At 36.5% G+C, this 21120-nt stretch overlaps 1 protein-coding gene across 1 annotated transcript in view; it reads right to left on the bottom strand.

The window, feature by feature from the left end:
• CDH7 (cadherin 7) overlaps window positions 1-21120 on the bottom strand; it is a 71436-nt gene that overhangs the window by 25497 nt on the left and 24819 nt on the right. The window contains exons 2-5 of the mRNA XM_057374313.1: window positions 14821-15115; window positions 7356-7475; window positions 4976-5143; window positions 3457-3644 (exon numbers count right to left, since the gene is read on the bottom strand). Of these exons, the coding sequence (XP_057230296.1) occupies window positions 3457-3644; window positions 4976-5143; window positions 7356-7475; window positions 14821-15115 (771 nt within the window). The remainder of the gene's footprint in view (window positions 1-3456; window positions 3645-4975; window positions 5144-7355; window positions 7476-14820; window positions 15116-21120) is intronic.

Genomic DNA, 21120 nt, shown 5'->3' with positions numbered 1-21120 from the left:
CAAAAAATCCTGCTTTGCTCAGTGAATTCTTAAATCTCACTTCTTCTCTTCCTACAGTTTTCTTTTCTTTCTTACAAAAGCTCTTTTTATTTAATGCTACTTATGTGTTAAAAGAAGTGTTAGTTTTGAGTGAGGAAGTCGACTCTCAAAATTGTCTTGAAGTGGTTATCCTTCTAAAAACAGAATGCAAAATCCTCAGCTTGTGTGTGGAACTTGGATAACCAGGTGCCAAACTTTCTCCACAGCACSCAGCACAAAAATGAATGGAGAAGTGCCTTCAGCTGCTCAGAGTTACTGCCGGTGATTTTCATGCCCAGCCTGCTGAGCTTTATGTACGATTGCAGCAGAAGTATGCAAAACTAAAGCACCCATTTGCATTTAGAACCAAAGTGTGCTTTTTTTCCTAAGTCTTTGCCTTGGCATTTTCYTGCCTGATGTGTACGCAGACGTGTCATCTGAGCATATCAATACTCACAAGTTGAAAAGGATAGGCATGCATCTGAGCTGTTTCTCAATACCTCAGCTGATTTTGGGGCATGAAAAGGAGAAAGGTGATTGCACACAGAAGCGTGCAGAACATCGTGTGCTGGACAGTAAAATGTTCAGACAGATTCCAGGCTACAAACTTAATTTCTTCCCTGATTTCCTACTAACAGGCTCACCTTATCATGCAGGGATAGCCTGACTCCTCCATAGTGATCTGGCAGGCAAGGCTCAGTGACTGAAGCCCGCTTAAAAGTGCGTACACAGTTATTAAAGACCTTCCATGGWTCAGGTGTCCAGAAGAAGGTGCAGTTGYCTRGCAGCCACTCTGCTTCWGCTCTTCACTTCCATCCTAGACAAYSTTCTCTACAGAGTTGGTAGAGAGGGTTTTTTTATCTGGGAAAAGCACTATGTTTCCTGCAGTCAAAATGAAAAGCTGAGGACCATCAGCATGGGGAATCATGCTGATGATGTACRTCAGAGTATGTCAGGTTTGGGTGAAGGACAGTCAGTTTTCCCCACAGCAGCCCTCACAGTGCTGTGCTCTGCATTTATAGCTGGAAAGGTGTAGATAACACACCAGATTTTGGCTACAGCCAGGCAGTGCTGGCACAGCATCAGTGCTGTCTCTTCAACATTCCTCCTACTGGTAGGCAAGACCTTGGGAGGGGACACAGCCAGAATGGCTGATCCARATTAACCAAAGAGATATTCCATGCCATAGGACATCTGCTCAGATATAAAAACAAAGAAAAAGGCAGGGGGATAAAGTGGGGAAATGGACATTGATTATTTACAATGTTTGCCTTCTGAAGCAGCTGCTACTTGAATGGAATCCCCGCTTCCCAGCAAGTGGCTGGACATCTCCACAAGGAATAATATCTTCTGTTTTTTTTGCTTTGCTTGACATGCATGTGACCTTCAGTTTCGCTTTTGTAAACTGCTCTGTCTTGAACAACAACGTTTTTTCCATCTTATTTTCCCATCTCGTCCTGCTGAAGAAAGGGTGATAGAGTGGCTTGGTGGGCACCTGGCAGTAGCCAAGGATGATCCACCACACAGGAAAGTAAATAAAAAATAGTAGAAAGATAAGAGAAAATGTCTAATGTTGCAGAGAAAAAAAAATCTGAATTGTTGGGCCAAAATATATCAGCGTGTAAGTATAAAAAATTATTAACAGAGTAGACCATTTCATCAGGTCAATAATTTGTACCCTCTTAATGCAGTCCAATAGCTATTTCACAGAGCAGTTCTCAGGACAAATGTTCTGTAGTGAAAAGTCCAGTTCAGCTCCATAGCTAAAATTATTATAGAAATAATAAATGGCAATTTTCCGGTCCACTGTATAACACTGAAATCAGGATATTCCAGAAACAAACAGCATGATTACAAAACCATGTAAAAATGGAAGTGAACTCACCAGTTCTCAGATCACAGAAGACCCTGCCYGATTCAGTGTTGCTCATTGTGGCACTGGTAAATGTTCTCCCTCYAGGATAATCAAATCTTTGCTCAAAAACTTTAAATGAGCAAACTGAAGGAACCACATTGCATTTGGCTGTTGAACAAAAAGACTACWAACTTTTCATCACTTGTATTTCAAACGTGCTAGCAGAATTACATTTTGCAAGAAGCCTAAGATGGGTGTTTTTTCCTTGAAAGATGAYTCACATTACACATATTAGAGTTTGATCTTTCAAGGGTGAACATACTCCATTTTTTTGTGATATCTGTGCATGATTACCGGCTCTCAACATGTGTTAAGGGCATCAGAGAATTAGCCTTTTGTTTTGCAACATCATGCAGTCTTAACTTCTTTCAAAGGAGAAATATAACTGAAGCTTTTTMTTGCTTTAAGAAGAAATTGATGCAGCAGAGAATGGAAAAAAAAACCCAACACAATGAAACAAAAGAGCCCCACAACTCATAGGCGAAGTTTACAAAGATTAAAGAGTATTTAGGGAAGAAAAATTCCTTATGGGGTCATATTCAGTACAAACACAGGTCCATGTTCCATATGTCTTCTAAAATTCTAAGTCATTTTCACATTTTATGGGTATTAAATTGCTGAGGAATCCATTCAGTGCAGGTAGCTGGGTGTGCAGCTGCCGTGGGAGCTGCAGGTTGAGCTCTGGGTGGGAACCYCAGGCCTTGAAATGCAGACCCTTTGCAAAACAAAGGTCACAGGGACCTTGCCAAGCAGTCACATATTAAGAGTATGAAATCATATGACAGGTTCTTCTAAAGTGTTGTATTTCTTTTCCTGTTTGAAAAACTTAAATTTCCTTGAAAAAAAAATATTCCAGGACATTCTTATTTTTTTAAAAGAATTGTCTAAAAAAGTGTTGCAGCAATGTAAGAAAGCTTATCTAAATATTTTTATATACACATTATTTTTAAAATTTCTTAATGTTTTCTAACTGTACATATAGAAAGCTATGAAGAAAAAAATACTTATTCAAATTTTTCAGGTTTTTTTTAAAAAAAATTCTCATGTGTTCTTGTAAACCTACTACTTTTACWGTTACATAATTTAAAATTAATGATATGTGCTTTCTGAATAGTACCAACTCAGCCAAAGACATTTGGGATACTTTTTAAAATTAATTTTGAGATCCATTTTTTATTAGGAGCTTGAATTTTTACTGAGAGATATATTTTCACATTTTCTATTTAATACAAAAATAAATGAGACTAAAGTTTAGATTACCGTTCAAACACTTTAAAAACATCCTCCTCATACCAATACTGTATTGGTATGAGGAGGATGTTTTTAAAGTGTCAAGAAAATGCAGAATATTTTTTAGCACAAATCATCAAAAACCTCAAAATCACACAGTGGTGTCGCAATAAAACATACCAATGGAAACACTTACAGCAGACAAGGCTTGTAGAAACAAAAGCTCATAATCTCATTACCTGACCCCATCTTGAAGAGTTCCAAACAGAATTAGTGGGTAAAATCAGGCTCACCTTCTGAATGGTTATGATTCCCTCCTGTGTGTCTTTGTCAACAGAAATTTTGAATACTCCTAAACCATCACCATCCACAATCTTGTACTCCATTTCAGCGTTRGGTCCGACATCTGCATCTGCAGCTTTTATTCTGGCCACCACAGAAGCCACTGGCAAAGACTCTGGGACATTATACTGATATGATCCTGCAAAATTAAAAAGATTAATTAATTCAGACAGTTCCAGGACTGAAGGCCAAGAAAAAAAAGAGAAATCTATCTTTCTTAAGTCTGCCTCAAAATCATGTGCCTAGATAATTACACAGGCTATAAGAATATATTCTTCAGTTTTGAGATAGAATTGCCCTTTTTACTGCATTTTCTTTGTGATATACTCTAAGTACTACAGGCATAACTTCTTCATGTGAAAAGAGAAGTATAAGGCAAAGATGCAAAAAAAACAATTCAAAACTTTACTGCAAATCAGGGATTGTTAATGACTGATAGGGCAGAGAATGTCTTACTTTGTTTTCCAGAAAAGAGGAAGAAAAAACAAGTAAGTAAAATAATGTCAGTATAAAATCTTAAAATTTTCATAGCTGTTTATCTTTTTTAGGCAGTTCACAATCTCAATATCATTAGAAACCAATACATGTTAATTTCTTTAACAGTAAGTGTATTATCTTGAAAATTCTAGYTTTTTTATTCAAGTATAAAATTATATATATGATGTCAAAAGGGTATCGGAGTGCATTTTGTAGCAATAACACCCTCACCTTCAAAAATCACTTCAGCTATTTTTTCAAGGAGTTAGTGGCTGGAAATAACAGGATATCTATTATGTACAGATCTATTTTTTCCATCATTGGAGGTGAGGCTGGAGCCAACATGAATATATCGTTCACATATTTTAACTCTATGTTACCAAGTAATTTCTTTTTTTTTTTTTTTTTTTTTTTTTAATTTAATTAAGAAAAAAAGCACCCTAGACAGAACTCTATGAATAAACTGAACTCTTCAGGTTTTAGCATATAATTGTGTGCTCTTTTCTTTGGTTAGGATGAGAACCACTTTGGTCAAAGAAATCAAATGGAGGGAAGGTGACTTTAGAATCTTTCATGTTTAAATCTTTAGGAAATACCAAAAGCACATGACAACACCAAAGGAATATGAAGGATTAAGAGTCAACTTAAAGAATCCTGAAGTCTAGCTGGCAAGATCTAAATATCTATTAAGTTTTTTTTCAGTTTTTTTTTTTCTTTTTGTATATTTATTCACACAGAGGAATTAAATGCCTCAGCTGTACACCACTTAATTTCAAGTGAAATGGTATGCATGAGGTAAAGAAAAACAAAATAAGTTTCTGCTTACAAAATAATAATAATAATAATAGTAATAATAGTCTTGCAGTCAGTGCTTATCAAAGTACTTCAGCTGAAAACTAAGCACTTTTTTTTTTTAGAAATAGCAGGGCATGTAATGAAAATAGCAGTGTTTAGGAATAATATTATAAGTCATGTATTTACAGAACAACTTACTGCGTGGAAAGCGGGGCGGGTTGTCATTAACATCTGTCAGGGTGACAGTTACCGATGTAGTCCCTGACAAGCCACCATTYTGCCCAACCATGTCCTTTGCTTGGATAACTAAGAGGTATTGGTCCTTGGCTTCTCTGTCCATATTTGGAAGGGCAGTCTTGATAACACCTGCAGAAAGACAAGGTGTCACAGGTTGCACAAGCAAAAATACACCACTGTGAAAGCTRAGTTTCCTTCAAAAGATAACAGCAGATCAGTGATTGCAGCAAGAGTGGAAGGAATTAATTTCAACACTAATATCTCAGGTTTTGACCAGAAGTTGCGTTGACTACCATAAGCTAATTTTAAATATTCGCCAAAACCCACCAATTTTTATTTAGCACTAGATTCACTGGGAAATGCTGCGTAAGACTGTGCTTTCCAAATATCTTCTCCCTGAACTAGACTTCATAATGTCTTGAAAAACACTCCCTTCCCTGGAAGATGTAATCTTCCGTACTTGATTTCCCACTCTTTTAGAGCCAGGAAGAACAGAATATTCTACATTCATTTTTAAGATTCTAAGGTCAAGATTCATTTCACTATCTTTTGAATACCCATTCACCACATTAACTCTTACTGACACTGATAAAATAYCACATTTTGCAGATATATGAAATTCTCTTATTTTACCATGTATTGGATTTAACAATATCCACTTCTAAAGCAGAATRGATGAATTAATTAATTTGTAATTCATTGGTTTGAAATGAAAACTAGAAGAAAATTCCATGTTGCATCCTTTCWGTTATGCTGATATAGATCAAAAAATAAATATGCCATCTCAAAATATGATGATTCTATGAATATTTCATGCTCAGTACATAGTACAGCTGCTAACCCTGATTTCCAGAGAGGCAGCCRTTTACTCCACCAGCACTTAGTGTCAGCAGTAAAAGAAACATAAACAAACTAAATAAAGAAGAGGCACATTGGGACACATATCTCTTCATCTGCTATTTGTTGAATGTTTGCTTAGAGTTATRTTTCTTCTTTCCCTTATGAATGCTGGACTTGCCATTAATCACCTCCGGGTTGAAACACTTATTTCACAAACAGACTACCTGGCAYTATTTCACCCATTTTACAAGACATGTTAAAATACAATTAGTATACAATTTCATAGTGTTATTTTTTTCTACCTTGCTTTTCTTGGTCCATTGTTTCTCTGTCAAACTAGCAGGCAAAGTTACCCAATCATTTAGTAGCAAACTGTCATGCACACAAGAAATCTGAGTATCACATCAAAGTGATGAAAACATAGGCAAATATTTCAGTCTGAATTCTTCAAGATTTTAATTTAGCGGAAACTACTATATTATTGTTCAAGGGTTGTCTTCAGTCATTGTGATGACGTATATTTGTACATAAACACACATGGTGAGGGAGAAAGATAAATAAAGAGAAAACCACAATAAATCATACTCATGGAAGGGAAAAGGACAGTGCTATATATGCCTGCTGTTCATGGACCTGTTGCAATATGAAGGTAATTATAGTACTTATTTCTGCAAATTTAGRTGTTGCTAAATAGAGTGTGACCTTTGGGTCATAACATTGGGACTCAGGTCTGACTCACRTTACARATTGTTTATGATAAAAAGGATWTTTTTTTTTCTCTTTTATCTCAGTTTGGCTATATTCAAAATGAAGATTATAACTCGGCCTACCTTGAAGGCTCAAGCATTAAATTGAAAAGGGCCTACTTTCCTGCTTTATGAAATGACACAGCAGAACAGACAATATTTATTAAACCAAAGAGGATTAAATGTTGCATTTGGTGTAGCTTAAATATATTCACAAAATTTCAAGAACATTGTAAAAAAAAAAGTTTCATCAGTAATATGAAAATTGAAAGTGGCAGCAAACTGTTGTATCTGATAAGCATGGGAAGYGCAGTGTTTTCTTCTTCAAATTAATAAAGAAGGAATTCATTTCCCACAACAAAACTTCAGTTTGAAAAGTAGAATGGAGAGTARTTGTGCCTTAAATCTATTCTTATGGAATCTGACTATGTGGCATTTAGATATTTCTGAAATCTGCAAAAAAGTGTTCAAAGTATTTTGAAATTTTCACTGATAAGAGAGATGACAACAGGCAGCAGACTAAGCAACTGTCAGATTGACAAGACAAGAACTTCCATTCCAGCAAAGTCTGTTTATTACGTAGCTCAGATGTGTGGTTTCCATAATCTATTCCAAAGAATAAGAGATTAAAAGATCAACAAAACCGAAATGTATTCCATTAACCGAGAGGTYATATTTATACCCTCCTAGCAAGTTTTAATGCACATTTTCCTTTTTTTTCTCAGCGTTACTGCAAAGAGTTTATGCAAAGTTACCTGTTTTGGGCTCCACTGAGAAGTAAGGCTGTCCTTGCAATATGCTGTAAACCACTCGAGCACTGTTGCCATAAGTAGGATCATCTGCATCAGTGGCTGTCACTTGAACCACAGAGGTACCTGTAAAAYGTTTAAGGGACTATTGTACATGAAAGATACAAAAATATGCACTGCACTTACTCAGTATGCTTTGCCAGGATATATCTGGAAGAGTGTGAGATGACTTTACCACAACCTTTCATCATCTCCATGCTGACCCTGTTTACTGTATAAACTAGTAGGAGCAGCTATTACAGAATTCCATCTTCCCAAATAGTCACAGGATTTTACTCATGGCAGTAAAAATCATCTCACTCAACAGCTCCTCCTCTATCTCTGCCTTTGTTTGGTGAAGGATATGTGAGCAAAGTTTCTGTAACAATGGTGAAGTCTGAAGTCTGAGTACAAAATATAGTAGTAGTAGCAGTTTTCCTTTTAAGAGAAGTCTGCMTGCTGAAATTGTAATGACTCATYAGAGATTCAAACATATGTACATACMTGTGTTTTACAAATTKTGATAAATKTACACAAAATTATCTTAGCCTGTAAAATTATTTACTGTTTCATAAAAAATGGCTGAAGAGTTTCTTTCTCATCTCAGAGAAAACCTGGTGAAATCTGTCTCTTKTTCTCCTTTAAAAAGTACTAATTTCACTCAATAATCTGCAATACTTATTTCTTGCAATATGTCTGCAATATCAGTTGTGATAATCTATTGCATAAAGATTCCTTGAGCAAGAAATGTCTCTATATTGACAGGAACAAGAAAGGAATATTTCTAACTGGCTAGCAAGAGGTATATATTTTGTGAGGACTTCATTCTGCATCCAGCTCCTATTCATTATGTTCTCCATGTCAGTTCCMATTTGTTTTGTTCCGTACAACAGCTTTCATGGTGTGTGCTGAGAGCASAATAAAATAACGCTCTGGAGCCAGGGCCTTGGCCATGGTCACCACCCTTTGMTGGACAGAAAGGATTATTTTTTCTCACTGGCAGATTGTCTGGAACATTCAGACCTTCCATTCAACARCCCAGGGACCCATTTGGAGGTGAGATTGCAAATTAATATTGTAGCAATTTGGCAGATGCCCAGTAAAGGTCTTCAAGACAGGATCAGATTGCTTCACAGACTGGAWTTAGACACACCATTAGAGAAAAGCATTTGTTAAATACAGTGTTCATTTTCTGAAAGAACATATTTTTGACATGTGAAAATGAGACCAACAAGTCTTGAAATCACTGTTTAAGAACAGACTGCAATAGTGTCTAGGGTGAATTTAACATAAGTTGGTTTTATTTGGATTTTTTCAGGAAATGGTGAGGGGATGTTCTGCAATTCTTTCTATCTGATCTAGTATATCTCCCATTCATTTTCCTCATCATTTCCATTCTCGGTTAAGTAGAACATCATAAATGGATCYTGGGACTAGACTGAAGATTTGGAGAGAGAATTAAAGGCAGCCCTCCATAAAATGGAATAGATTACAAAGGATGGGACATTCTTGAAAGAATTCTGACYAGAAATGATCATTCATAAGATAAATTTATTCACTTAGGTTATGGCCTATCTAGCCCACATTCCTGATCTGTATTCCTGAAGAATCCATGACAAAGTAGCATGATTGTAATCCTATTTAAATGCAATTTTTCTCTCTTGTGACCTGTCTAATATTTTTGGACAGGAAAAAGGTTCWTCCCAACCTGAAATTTCATGTGAAACTATTAAATAGATGAAAAGTTTAAAACGGAAATTGGTAGTTAATCCATCAAGTAATTTATCAGTTATGGGACTTAAAATACATCCATTTTCTGTTCACCAGTAACTAARAGCTTTGAATCAGTATGTCAAACTGATTTTACAGATTACTCTATAATGTAATTTCATACAGAGACCTATTTTAAACTTGCTGAAGTCTATCCAGCTTTTGAGAACAAGGGTATCATAATGACTGTTTGACATCCTGTGTTCTTTGTGAAAGCCGGGCTTACCACATTTACAAAGTCACTAAGCCCTGCCAATGAAGCTTACAATGTCTGCAAATATTGGCAAAAGTGCTTATAAACCTCACACACAGTTACGTCTTTGCCCCCTGCTCTTTCTGCTTTCAAGGGCTCCACACCAATACAAGATCAAAGAAATTACAAGCTCTGCAATCTCAACACAGACATTTTCAAAATGCTGCAAGTTTAAAAGTGCTTGTTTGCTTTAAAAATCTATTGATGTAGCAAACAAACCCTCTACATTCCATGAGATGAATGAAGTCATTATCTGAGTCTAATTGTCTCTCTCATAAAACATATGCATTCTTCAGAAAAGGCTGTTTTTTAAGTAGGAATTCTAACACCAAATCTTTCTGTGATAATCCCACTTAAATGTAATCAGTAACTAAAAAGTAATGATACTTTTCCAGTCCTTCTGTGCTAAATAACTTCTTCTAAACATCGGTGGGGGAAAGAACCTAAACCCCTGCTATTATTTCTTTACTAATTGCACACCAAAAATAATGAGCTGCTGAAGTCCCATGCTAGGAGGGAGATTTCTGCACAATACATACTTTTAAGAATATGCAAGATAACAGRAGGTATTCCAACTATGTGAAAAGTTCTGTGGGTAAGAAACCTSTTCCAGGGAAACATAATGCACAGAAAGATCTGTATTTGAGGCTTTCCMGAGATTTTTCCAGAAGAAGCAGATTGCTCTTGAAGAACAGGAATTGCTTTAGAGGATAAGAATTGTCATGGACTGCTGTCCTGATTTTCTGCAATGGGTTTATGTCAAATTAAAATACTTATTCCCCTTCAAAAAAACCCAAAAGCCATAAAGCTGTAGGGATACTCATGGATAGCAAATAAATCTATAGCTTGGGAAAAAAATAAGTAGTTACGTCATAGTTCCAAGTACATCATCTTAGAAGAATTTGTGTTCCTGCATTGAAATTAAGTTACAAATAACATGGACAGTCAACAAACAGTACCACACCTTCACTCTATCCAACAAAAAGAGTGTGACAATAAATCTTTTTTATGTCAACATTGCTCAGAGCCATGGAGTGTAAGTGTAGACGGGACACCAACCTTTCCCCAAACTTTCATTAGTGACTTAATATAAACTATAGCTTCACAGCTATAATTTAAAATACTACTTACAATTTTGTATCTGATATGGATTGAAAAAAAAAAATAAATAGGGGTTATTTACTTTTAAAGTATCTTTGTCTTTTAGATATGAATTACTCTACAATTCTCTTTCTCTACATAACATATTGTCATTATTTCTTAATTTATTGCATGTACAAAAAAAAGGAAGCTTCTGAAGTCCCATGCTGAGAGGGACAAAGAGGGACAATAAGTTGTCTTTGTAACAAATTTTGGCTATCAGTTCATTAAAAAGGATTTTACATGTAGCAACTTCATAAAATTTTTCAGCAACTGTAACTAGCAAGTAGTGAGGCAAAATCTGTGCTGCATATCAGTGTTTTGCCTTTTTTGGATAGAAGCTAGTAACAGACYTAATTCTGTGTGACTGGCACAGATTTCTGGTTTTATTTTCCAGAATATTTAGGATAATTTTTAACATARTCTTTAATAGATGTCAGTAGATATTACAAAATTACAGTAATCTTAGAACTTGACCTGTTTATGCTGATATTAAGGTAAAAGGACAAGGGGATATTTGCAGAGAGTACCTTGAGTTTAGAATGCTTTTTTTACTTAAATTTACCCAAGTCAAAACTCAACAAAGTTGGTGACATGCTGCAGAGATCTGCCTTTTCTGTGATAGGAAGACAAAAAGCTATACTGATTGGTGATGCTTATTTTGAGTTGGAGGTCCTTCAAAGGGACCTTTTCTGAATCTCCAAGTGTATTGCTTTGGAAGCTTCTGCAGAGAATTTTTAAAAAGTTTATTTTTAAAAGTGTATTTTATGCAAATTTTGAAATCATTTTTAATGAGAAATGATTCTGTAACTTCTGTTTTAATATCAGTGAGAACATTCAAAGGTAAACTGTTTTCTGAAACTAGATGAATGTAACAAATGCCTCATTTTGGAACTGCACAGACTTACCTATTGAATTTTAGCCACATTAACAAATTTAAAATAGAACTTTAAGGCAGCCTGTTATTAATTGGTACCAATTAACAATGTGCAATATGTCTAATATACAAAATAATTCCATGATGGAAACATATTTCTTCATATCAGCTGCTACTAAACACATTAAACAGCTTTACTATCAAGTTGTCTAAATTCCTGCTCAATCCTTATGTGCGACAATTCAAGTGGTTCTGCTCAGTACCCTCTGGTATTTCTGTGCTTCTGCCACTGCCCTTATCCACAGCAATAACTCCACAGCCCTTCCCCTCCAGGAGAGTGAAGGAAGAGAATCAGAGCCCTCTTCACCTCCTCCCTCTCCTCCCACATCCTCATTATGATGTTTTTACTTGGGGACAAAATGCAAGACTGGTCCCAGCTAAGCAGCAAGGTAAGAGAAAGGGAAGCAGAGGTGACTTGTGCCTGGAGAGAGACACTTCCCTTTCATTCAGGCTCTCAGAACCCCCTACACACTTATGTCAAAGTTTTAAGCATGATACAATGCTTTTGCTTTCTTTTCTTTGTTATAAAATTCAAATATCTCTATCCATCTCAATCAAGGGTAATAAAAATGGCAAGAGAGATATTTGTTGTGCTGGGTAACAAGCAAAGCTGTTGATATGGCTGGAAGGCAGAGAAGATTGGAATTCTCATCCCTGCTTTCCTTGATTACAACTCAAACAGACCAGTGTCTTTTTGTTTGAAATACAACTCTGCTAGATTTTTTTAAGTATGAGACATACTTTAAAAAATGCAAATAAAAACAAACCCTCATGATTTTCAGTTAAGYCATATCTTTGGGGTTTGTGCCATGAATAGATTTACCAGCCATCAAGATATTTACCCCGTTCAGGATAATCAATATAATTGGGCCTGACCCAAATATAATTTGAACCTGACCCGAAGTCATTTCAAATAAAAGAAGAGATTGACTTCAATTAGCCTTAGATAATGTCTAAAAATATTTGTCAAATAAAATACATAACCATTATACTTGCATAACCAGCCTGTAGGTTAAAGGTTATAGTTTTTCTAGCTTYATAGTTAATTTGGGTTTATAATCCTGTGATCTCTTTCATTTCTTTTAATATCCAATTAAAAATCCTTGTCATGGATATAATTTTAAACAAAATAGGAGAGAGATACTTTGTCTCTCCTTAATATTTCATGAATGCTCTAGGTGATTAATTAAAAATTATGTTATATGAATAAAGTATGAATTGCTGTAACTATGTAAGACAAAGTGAGACAAAGGCATTTCATGGTAATCCTTAACTCTGTAACAAAGCAGTATTTGGTAGGTTTGTGATACTAACCATGAAGTTGTTTAAAATRTGCAGTTTCAGGAACTTCATGAACYTGAAACCATCCTTAGTTGACATTAATCTCAGAGAGTGCACAAGACTCATTTAAGRATTATTCATAATACTTCACCTGATTTGAAAATACATTTGGTCCTGTATGGTCCATATGGGAGAGAATTCCTTTTACTCATTTATGAGGCAAAAATTYAACAAAATGCGCAAAAGCAGCTCATTTTGAAAAATAAAGCTTATATTCTCTGCTGCACAGAGTGCACTCCCCCTAGATTGATTTCCAATACATTTTTGGAACAAATGGAGCATAGGTGAGGGGTTGAGGAATAGATYTGTGTGTGTAGGTAAACCTCGTATATCTGCAGTAGTTGTCCGTACACCAATATGCCAGTACAAGAAAAGACAGAGGTCATTCATGCAAAAGGGAATTTCAGGGCATAAAACAAAAAACAAAACAATAAAGTGAAAAAATATAACCATTGCTGCATGCTATATCTTACTTAACAAATCTCATTCTAAAATAAAAGGGCAACTTAATTAAAAAAAAAAGACACAGCATACTTCTGAAATGGATTATTTAGGTTTTAAAGTCTTAGATTATCTGATTGTGTAGATTATTTCAAAGTTCAGAAGTAAAAAGTTCTCAGCAATGTGTCATAACTTCACCTCCTCCCTGTTACTCCACAAAAGCTCCRGTGTCTATCTTTCTTCCAAGGCTAATATTGCCTCTTCAGCCACCCACATGGGGCTTGAGTGACAATCAGCAAATGCCAAGTATCAATGAGAAACAGTGTCTGTGCTCACTGCTTAGCRAAATAAATATACAGAAAACTCATTAGAAAGGTTTTACTTATTTCTATTGACTTCTRAGTTTCAAATATAAAAGCAATGTTTACTACTGACTGCTGCAGGGCACTTAGGTAGGGAAGATTCTTTTTCTCTCTCTAGCTCCAATTTAGACACATTGTTTAATATTCAAAAACACAGGAGATCATGCTGAGGAAACTATAGCAAATTTTATAYGTGCAATCTTACTGTAAGAGTACCACATTTTAATATGGTTTAAAATCAGTCAAGCAAAGAAAATCTTTATTTCAATCACCATAGAGCCCTTTCAAGCCGAAGTGAATCTTCCCATGTACATATTTCCAGTAAAGCAAATTAAGTTCACTTGCTTTTTTTTGTTGCTGTTTTTTTTGTTTTTTTTCTTTTCTTTTTCTCTTTGTACTTGCATTTATAATTTCATCTTAAAGTAACATTTACCAAAACATCTTTGGGCCAAGGGCCAACCTTCATCTGGTTTGAAAGAGTCAGCTTTCAAAGGAACAGTGGCACCTGACAGTGGATCAGTATTTTGTCTCTTTAAAATGAAGAGATAGTGGATTTAATTTTGAAATTCTCCCCTAATTCAAACTCAGGAAAAATCAGTATTTCTTCATTCCCCGCAAAGGGTCTGAAGCCTCTAAAACCCATTTTTCTCTGATTCCACTAGAACTTTGAACTATCTCAAATTGTACCCCAGCTCCTGCTGCTTGCATATGTTCCCCAGAAAATGGGATTTCAGTKTTAGAAAAATTATCCAATAAGCTATTACTAATATGTGCAAAACTTACAAAAAGGTATGCTATTCACTAACAAGAATTTGAAGAGTTTGTTATGAACAGACCTTATCTGAATGAAATTATAAATTATCACCTCTGAGTACCATAACATAGGTGTGAAACTTATTACTGTTAATGGGAATTATAAAAYAAAGCCTCTGGGCACTGGAATGAGAAATACACCATAAAATGGTTATCTGAATCCTTGCATAGCTATTTGAGTTTCACAACATTTTTGAAAGGGTAAATACTTAATCTAGCATGTTATTTCCAGTTAAGTCTTGAAATATCTAACCGTTGCAGGTGCCTCATAGATAATTAAGTAGCTTAGCGCGAAACAGTAAAAAAATAATGAAACTTTTAAAAAGGCAATAGGAAYAAATTTCCCACAACACCAACAGTGTATTTTGCACTTACCCACAGGAGACATCTCGGGAACTCCAGCAGTGTAGGGGCCATCCAGAAATTTTGGCTCATTGTCATTGATGTCCTGAATCTTAATGACGAACTCAGACTCTGGCTCCACGGGTTTATTAGTCAGCCTATCTAGTGCTTGTGCTCGGAGCGTGTAGTAGGCCTGCTCCTCTCGATCCAGCCTCTTTGTAGCATGAATATCCCCCGTGTTCTCATCAATAATGAAAATGGAACTTGCCCCTTCGCCTGACAAGATGTATTTGATGGAACCATCTCCTTTATCAACATCAGAGTGAAGCTGGTGAAAAATTGATGAGAGATGAGATTAACTTACAAGAGAGTCAGTGGCATGGAGATATGTAAAAATAATTCCTATGTTGAGCAGTAGTATATGAAATCTTACTGTTCTTGGAAAGATAAGCTGAATGTTTATCACACACAGCATGTGAGGGACCATTAGAATTTTCTCTTTTAAGCAAGAAAACATAATTATTTCCTGCAAACAAGCTCACTCTTCTCACGCCAGATTTTTACACACATGGACACATGCAATCATAACCAAGCCTTTTTTCCTACTTGAATTTAACTACATTGATCATTTCAGCTTGTTGTCCTACTGAAGGGTGAGACATCAAAAAAAAAATGGCAGTACAAATTTAATGCCAGTGTGTGCTTGCTCCTGGGTGTATTTAGGTATTGTCTCAGTGCTTACGGTGGAGAGCCATAAAACATGTCAAGTATTCCTCACAAGGGAAGGGAGGCAGGTACTGRTCTCTTCACTCTCACAGCCAGTGACAGGACTCAAGGGAATGGCATGAAGCTGAGCCAGGGGAGGCTTAGGTTGGATATGAGGAAAGGTTTTCACCCAGAGGAGGTTGGGCATTGAACAGGCTCCCCAGGGAGGTGGTGACAGCATCAAGCCTGACAGAGCTCAAGAAGCATCTGGACAATGCTTTCAGATACATGGTCTGTCTCTTGGGGTGTCCTGTGCAGGGCCAGGAGTTGGACMTCATTATTCTGAGGGCTCCCTTCCTGCTCAGCACATTCTATGACTCGATAAAACAAAGTAAAATGCACTGGTTGATAAATTGCTCTCTGCTCTCAGATGAGTTGGTAACTTCAATTCTCCACTTCCATATCTTGCTTTCCAKTATCTAATCTCAGAAAAATGCAGAACCTGAGAAAGACCAAGGTGTCCTGGCACTTTTGGAAGTACACAACATTTAAAGCCAGGAGCAGGCTCCCTGGCATTACTTGTAGCAGGCACATAAAAAATACACCACAGTAGGTCAAAATATATCTTCCATTAGAATAGCAAGATAGATTTACAGGAATATTTTTTTTTCCCCAGCACTCAAGCTATTTTAACTTACAGAGCAAGATTCCACAGGTTTTCTAGCTCTTTTTATACCCACYGAGTTTCATCTCCCAGTTACAAAATGCAAACTCAAACACTTCTTACATGCTTCTCAAGCTCGTACCAAGAATGTAATTGATCTAGATATCCTGTTATAGTAACACGCATGTATGATATATTTAACATTTTACAAGTGAAAAGAATGTCAGTAAAATTTAAAGTACTTTCTTGCTTGTTAAAAGTGGGTTAATACTTGCAAATAGCYGAAAGCAGTGTTAAATCTGCTTAGATTTTCCTATCTCATATCTTCTTTGTACCTGTCCTAATTCCATGTCATCTTGAGTTTGGACATAACACTTATGTCATCATTATCCTCATCAACACAATTTCCATCAATAACTTTTTTTCCTCTCTGTTAGGAGTATCACAGTGAGAATACTCACTTCCATAATACATGCAGAAAATTGTTATCTTGGGCGTAACTTAACACAGCTGCAAAACCTTTTCCTATTTCAGCAGGGAAGTATTCATGCTCAGTTTTGAATTTTTCAGCTGGATAAAAAGCTGCCAGTTTCTTACACATTATTTCACWTACACTGCTTGGATATCTCATATTTATGCAATTACAGTGCACTCTTTTAAGACAGAAATGGAATCTGGAGCTTTGGACTGGATTAGGAAAACAGAATTAGGCTATCTAAATCAGATTAGCTGCATTATTTCAAAATATGGTTTATCCTTATTCTGCTGCTACTTAAATCCAGAGACACCTAAACAAGCCAGAGATTTCTTTGGTGGAGCTCCCTGAACATTTAAAGCCCTACTTCTCTGCACACTCAGAAATAATAAGTGCTGACACTGTGAGCAGGTCAGGGTAAAATGTATCTCACATTCAGGCTCTTTTGAGATCCACAGCACTGCATATTCCTCAGTTCCTATGGATGGCGTTTATTGAACAAACCATACCTCTGTTCATCTTGTACATCTGGTAGCTGGGGCTCGTGAGGCTTTTTCAAACTTGACTTGCCTACAGAGGAGCAGTGGCCTGTGYAAGTAAGAATCAGTCTAACATATTTTCTTTAATGGTTTTTTTTTTTCTTTCTCTCCTCTTTTCTTTCTCTAATACCAACTTCAGGGTGCTCAAGTTTCCTGAGTGCTACAGATGGACTGTGTGGGTTTCCCTACACAGCCAGGATCTTTCAGTCTAGACTGAAATGCTGAACACCATATAAGATGAGAACTGGGGTTATGGGATACAAAGATTCCATGCTTTTGTGTTTCTTAAGTGGTTCTGTTTTCTCCATACACCTTATTCTAGCTAGTGTTTCTGTGGGGGCTGAGACTCTCACATTCTCCCTGTAGAGGATATTCCATCTTTTGTGGTGTACTTAAGGATGTGCTGGATGAGAGAAAAGCAGAGGACACCAGCACACGGAACAGCTCATCAGGCAGAGCAGTTTTCTGGAGGTTAGAGATGTACAAATAGATCTTTTCAGTCAGAGAAAGGAAAGTTTCCATGTCTCAATTGCTGAGAGCAGCCAGCGCTGCCCCACGGGGATGGACTGAGCCCACCAAACCACAGTGGTCTCAAGCTGCAGGGTTGCACAGCCTGCCTTTTATCTTGTGCTTACATCCAGCCCTATCCTGAATAACTAACCATCAGTGTTTTGAAAAAACARAAAGAGACCTTCAGGGGAGAAGCCAGTAAATCCTTGAAGATGCACTGAGCAAGGTTTTCGCATCCCAGGGAAAGAWGAAATTCTGTAGCTTCAGCATTTCCCATTTGCTCACTCAGTGACTTGCTGATTAACAACACATTGTTCTTTAAGGAATCCCACTTTGAGGTCCATAAATCTCCTCATGGATTACACTACAGTGGCTGGTGACCTGTAGTGAAATGCTGAACAGAAGCCACTTTTTGGAGTGATGCCTTGGTAAGAAAACTGCTACCGCATGGATTAGTAAAGTGATTAGTGAGGACTTTTGTTATTCCAAGGTTAAGGCTCTGGAAGTGCAAACTTCTTTGCATCTTTYATTAAAACTTTGTTCTACTAAGCATTTAAAAACTGTTCTGGCCCATGCTCAAATTAGTAATGCACCATTCTCTACCTACTTAACCCCAGGAAGGTGATATAGCTCAAGATTTAGTTTCTCTTTGGCACTACAGAACAATCAATTTAGTGCAAAGCACTATAAAGAGCTTTTTTCAACATTTTAATATGCATTTTAGAGGAGATCTGAGATAACTTAAAAGTACAGTACAAGAGAACAATGCAAAAAAAAAAGTACTCTGCTGAAAATATTGAGAAGTTTGGAGCAGTTTTCATGTCACCTCTATTCCAGTTTCATACAATATAATTAATCAGAAAGTGATGCAGAAGCATCAATGTTTTATGTAGTTATGCTATTACAAAATATTACTACAAACTACCTGTGGTTCCAGCTATTTAACTTAATACCCTAGGAAGTGAAAACTGCAATTTTCATTTAATGTCGGAAAGGATGGCTAGAAAAACACTTTGCAAATTCTTTTGTTGTCGTCACGTTTTCTTGTTTGGTTTTGTTGTTGTTTTGAAGGKTTTTTGCCCCTTTTTTAAAAGAAGAAATACATTAAGTAATAAGACCTGGGATTTAAATTTGTTCTTGTTATTAATTTGGTAAAAATTATATAAAATTATATTTTTCCTAAGGATAATTGTAATTTACARGAAGGCTCCAGAAAACCTCTCATGGTAGTGCCATCTGCTATCTTATCTTTCACTCCTGCTTTCTCCAGGGTCATTCATGTAGGAGGCAGAACTGCAGCTCAATCTGCAGCTGCACATGGGAGCTACAGCTTTAGAAGTAGTGAGGATCAAGACAAAGGCCGTTTCAAATTCTTGTTTCAAGAGGGATTCAAGGATTCTCTGGGTAAATCTCATCTGATTCCATTCCAGGGCATTCCAGAATTTTTTTCCTTCAGAATYAGTTTGCCATAGATATTGTAAACAAACCCCTGTGTTTTCAGAAAGAAGGATACAGACAGTTTTRTGCTTCCAATTAATTTCATCCATTGTCATCTCCACATAATATCCATGATGGTGACTCTCCAGTTTGCCTTGGCTATCAATTGACCTCAGTTTCAGAACAAGATTCATGGTCCAGTTCTTGTGTGCTAATCCTATTGCTTCTTTGTTACATTCCACATACATTTAACATGAAGATTTTAAGAGTTCTGGTCTTGAGTGATCCCTGCGTGTGCAAGAGAGAGTACATGAGAACAGGAAAGGGAAGCAACAATCCTCTGCAAAGACATTATGCATTTTTAATGAGAGGATAACTTTTGATGTGCTAGGAACGTTAGCAGACAGATCTAATAAAAGCCACACAAGCCTTGTAGAGGCAGAAAGGGACAGTGCACCTAAGAAGTAAACGTTTTCTTGTCTTTTAGAAGATAATTTATTAAGCGTCCTCTGTTGATTCTGAGCTCAAACTAAAAAGAGTTCACTTTCTCTTCATAGGCTCTCAGTTTTAGAAAATACTTGTTTAGATATGTGTGAGAGAAGGAAGCAGCCAGCTTCACTTAACAGCAAAGGTGTTAATACCCTAACTCTTTTAATAAACCCAATTTTGTTCTCACATTTTTKGGGCCTGCAGCAATATAGTTTGTTGTAGGGTCTCCCCTAAGGCATTTATGTCCATGTGGACCTTTAGGGGGGTGATTATTCTAAGGAAACYTAAATATCACATTTCTTTCAAAATTCCTAATATTCATTCTGGATATTGCACATTTGTATGTTAAGATCTATACAACCAAAGATGACATCACGTTGTATCACTTGCCATTAAAGTATTCTAATGCAGTATTTTCAATAGGGAAGGACATGTGTTTTTCTCAATAAGGAAGAGATGCTGCACTGCATTGTTAAAAGTATTAAAAGCAGCTTATCTGGCCACCMCTGGTCTCTTCTATGTCCTAATTGGAGGTTTGCTCTTTTTCTGGTTTTCACTTCAGGCTCCTTTAAAGCAGGTGCAATGTTCCCATGCCTCTCTTCTCTGTTTTCTTACCTAMAGTTCTATCTTTGCTGTTGTTTCTCCCTGTGCCAGCATGGTTAATGATTCATTGCAGAGTTTATAGATCATTGGTGAAGAAGAAAATCAAAGGGAGAGCATGAGGAGCTGATGGTTTTTTGACACCAGCAGAATCACAGAAGCAATGGACAGAGAGAGATGGACAGGGAAAACATTAGATGCTGCAATGCAATCCAKCTCCATAGCTCCCTGAGACTCTAGAAAATGTGCTCTCCTTTGCAGAACGACTGACAAGTTTTCTCAAGGAAGAGTTGCCTTGCCTGCAGTCCTTCCTTCCTCCCCATGACAGTAACTAGGAAGGGATGAGAGGAATGAAAACTGCTTCCTCTTCCTCACACCATGTGCAGGTGTCCATTGCTATTGGTGATATGGAACTGACACAACTGCAGATTTATTCCTGCCTCCTCAGAAAAAGCAAGGAAGCGCTAGGAATCAAAAACAACCACAAAAAAAAAAAAMCCAAAAATATCTCCAAGACAGTAGCAATCTTCTTGCTAATTTTATATTCACAATTTACTATCATAGCACAACTAAGAACAGACTGTGGGAAGAAGACACTCTTGTCTTCATGACACCTTCTCCCCCTCTTCCTTTCTGGGAAGATTTAAAAATGGTATATAAAGATTAAACACGCAATTTCTAAAAGATTAAAGAAAATGGTGATTTGAAACAAAGACATAGTTTGGCCATTTCTATTTAATTTTGGTGATCACAACAGATAAGTTCTTAAAACAACAGTTCTTGGATTTTTTTTGAGTCAATATTTACTATGGTTGCACATACAAAGTTTTGAAACCCCCTTTTCCTTAGATTATAATTTTTAGTATGTGCTTTGTGATGACTCATAAAGTACTACATATTTATAGGGTTTTTTC

Source organism: Malurus melanocephalus, unplaced genomic scaffold (assembly GCF_030028575.1).
Source record: "Malurus melanocephalus ecotype Western Australia unplaced genomic scaffold, MMel_1.1 scaffold_223, whole genome shotgun sequence".
Lineage (NCBI taxonomy): Eukaryota > Metazoa > Chordata > Aves > Passeriformes > Maluridae > Malurus > Malurus melanocephalus.
Note: the sequence above shows the minus strand (reverse complement) of the source record. Positions and strands in the feature narration are given on the sequence as shown.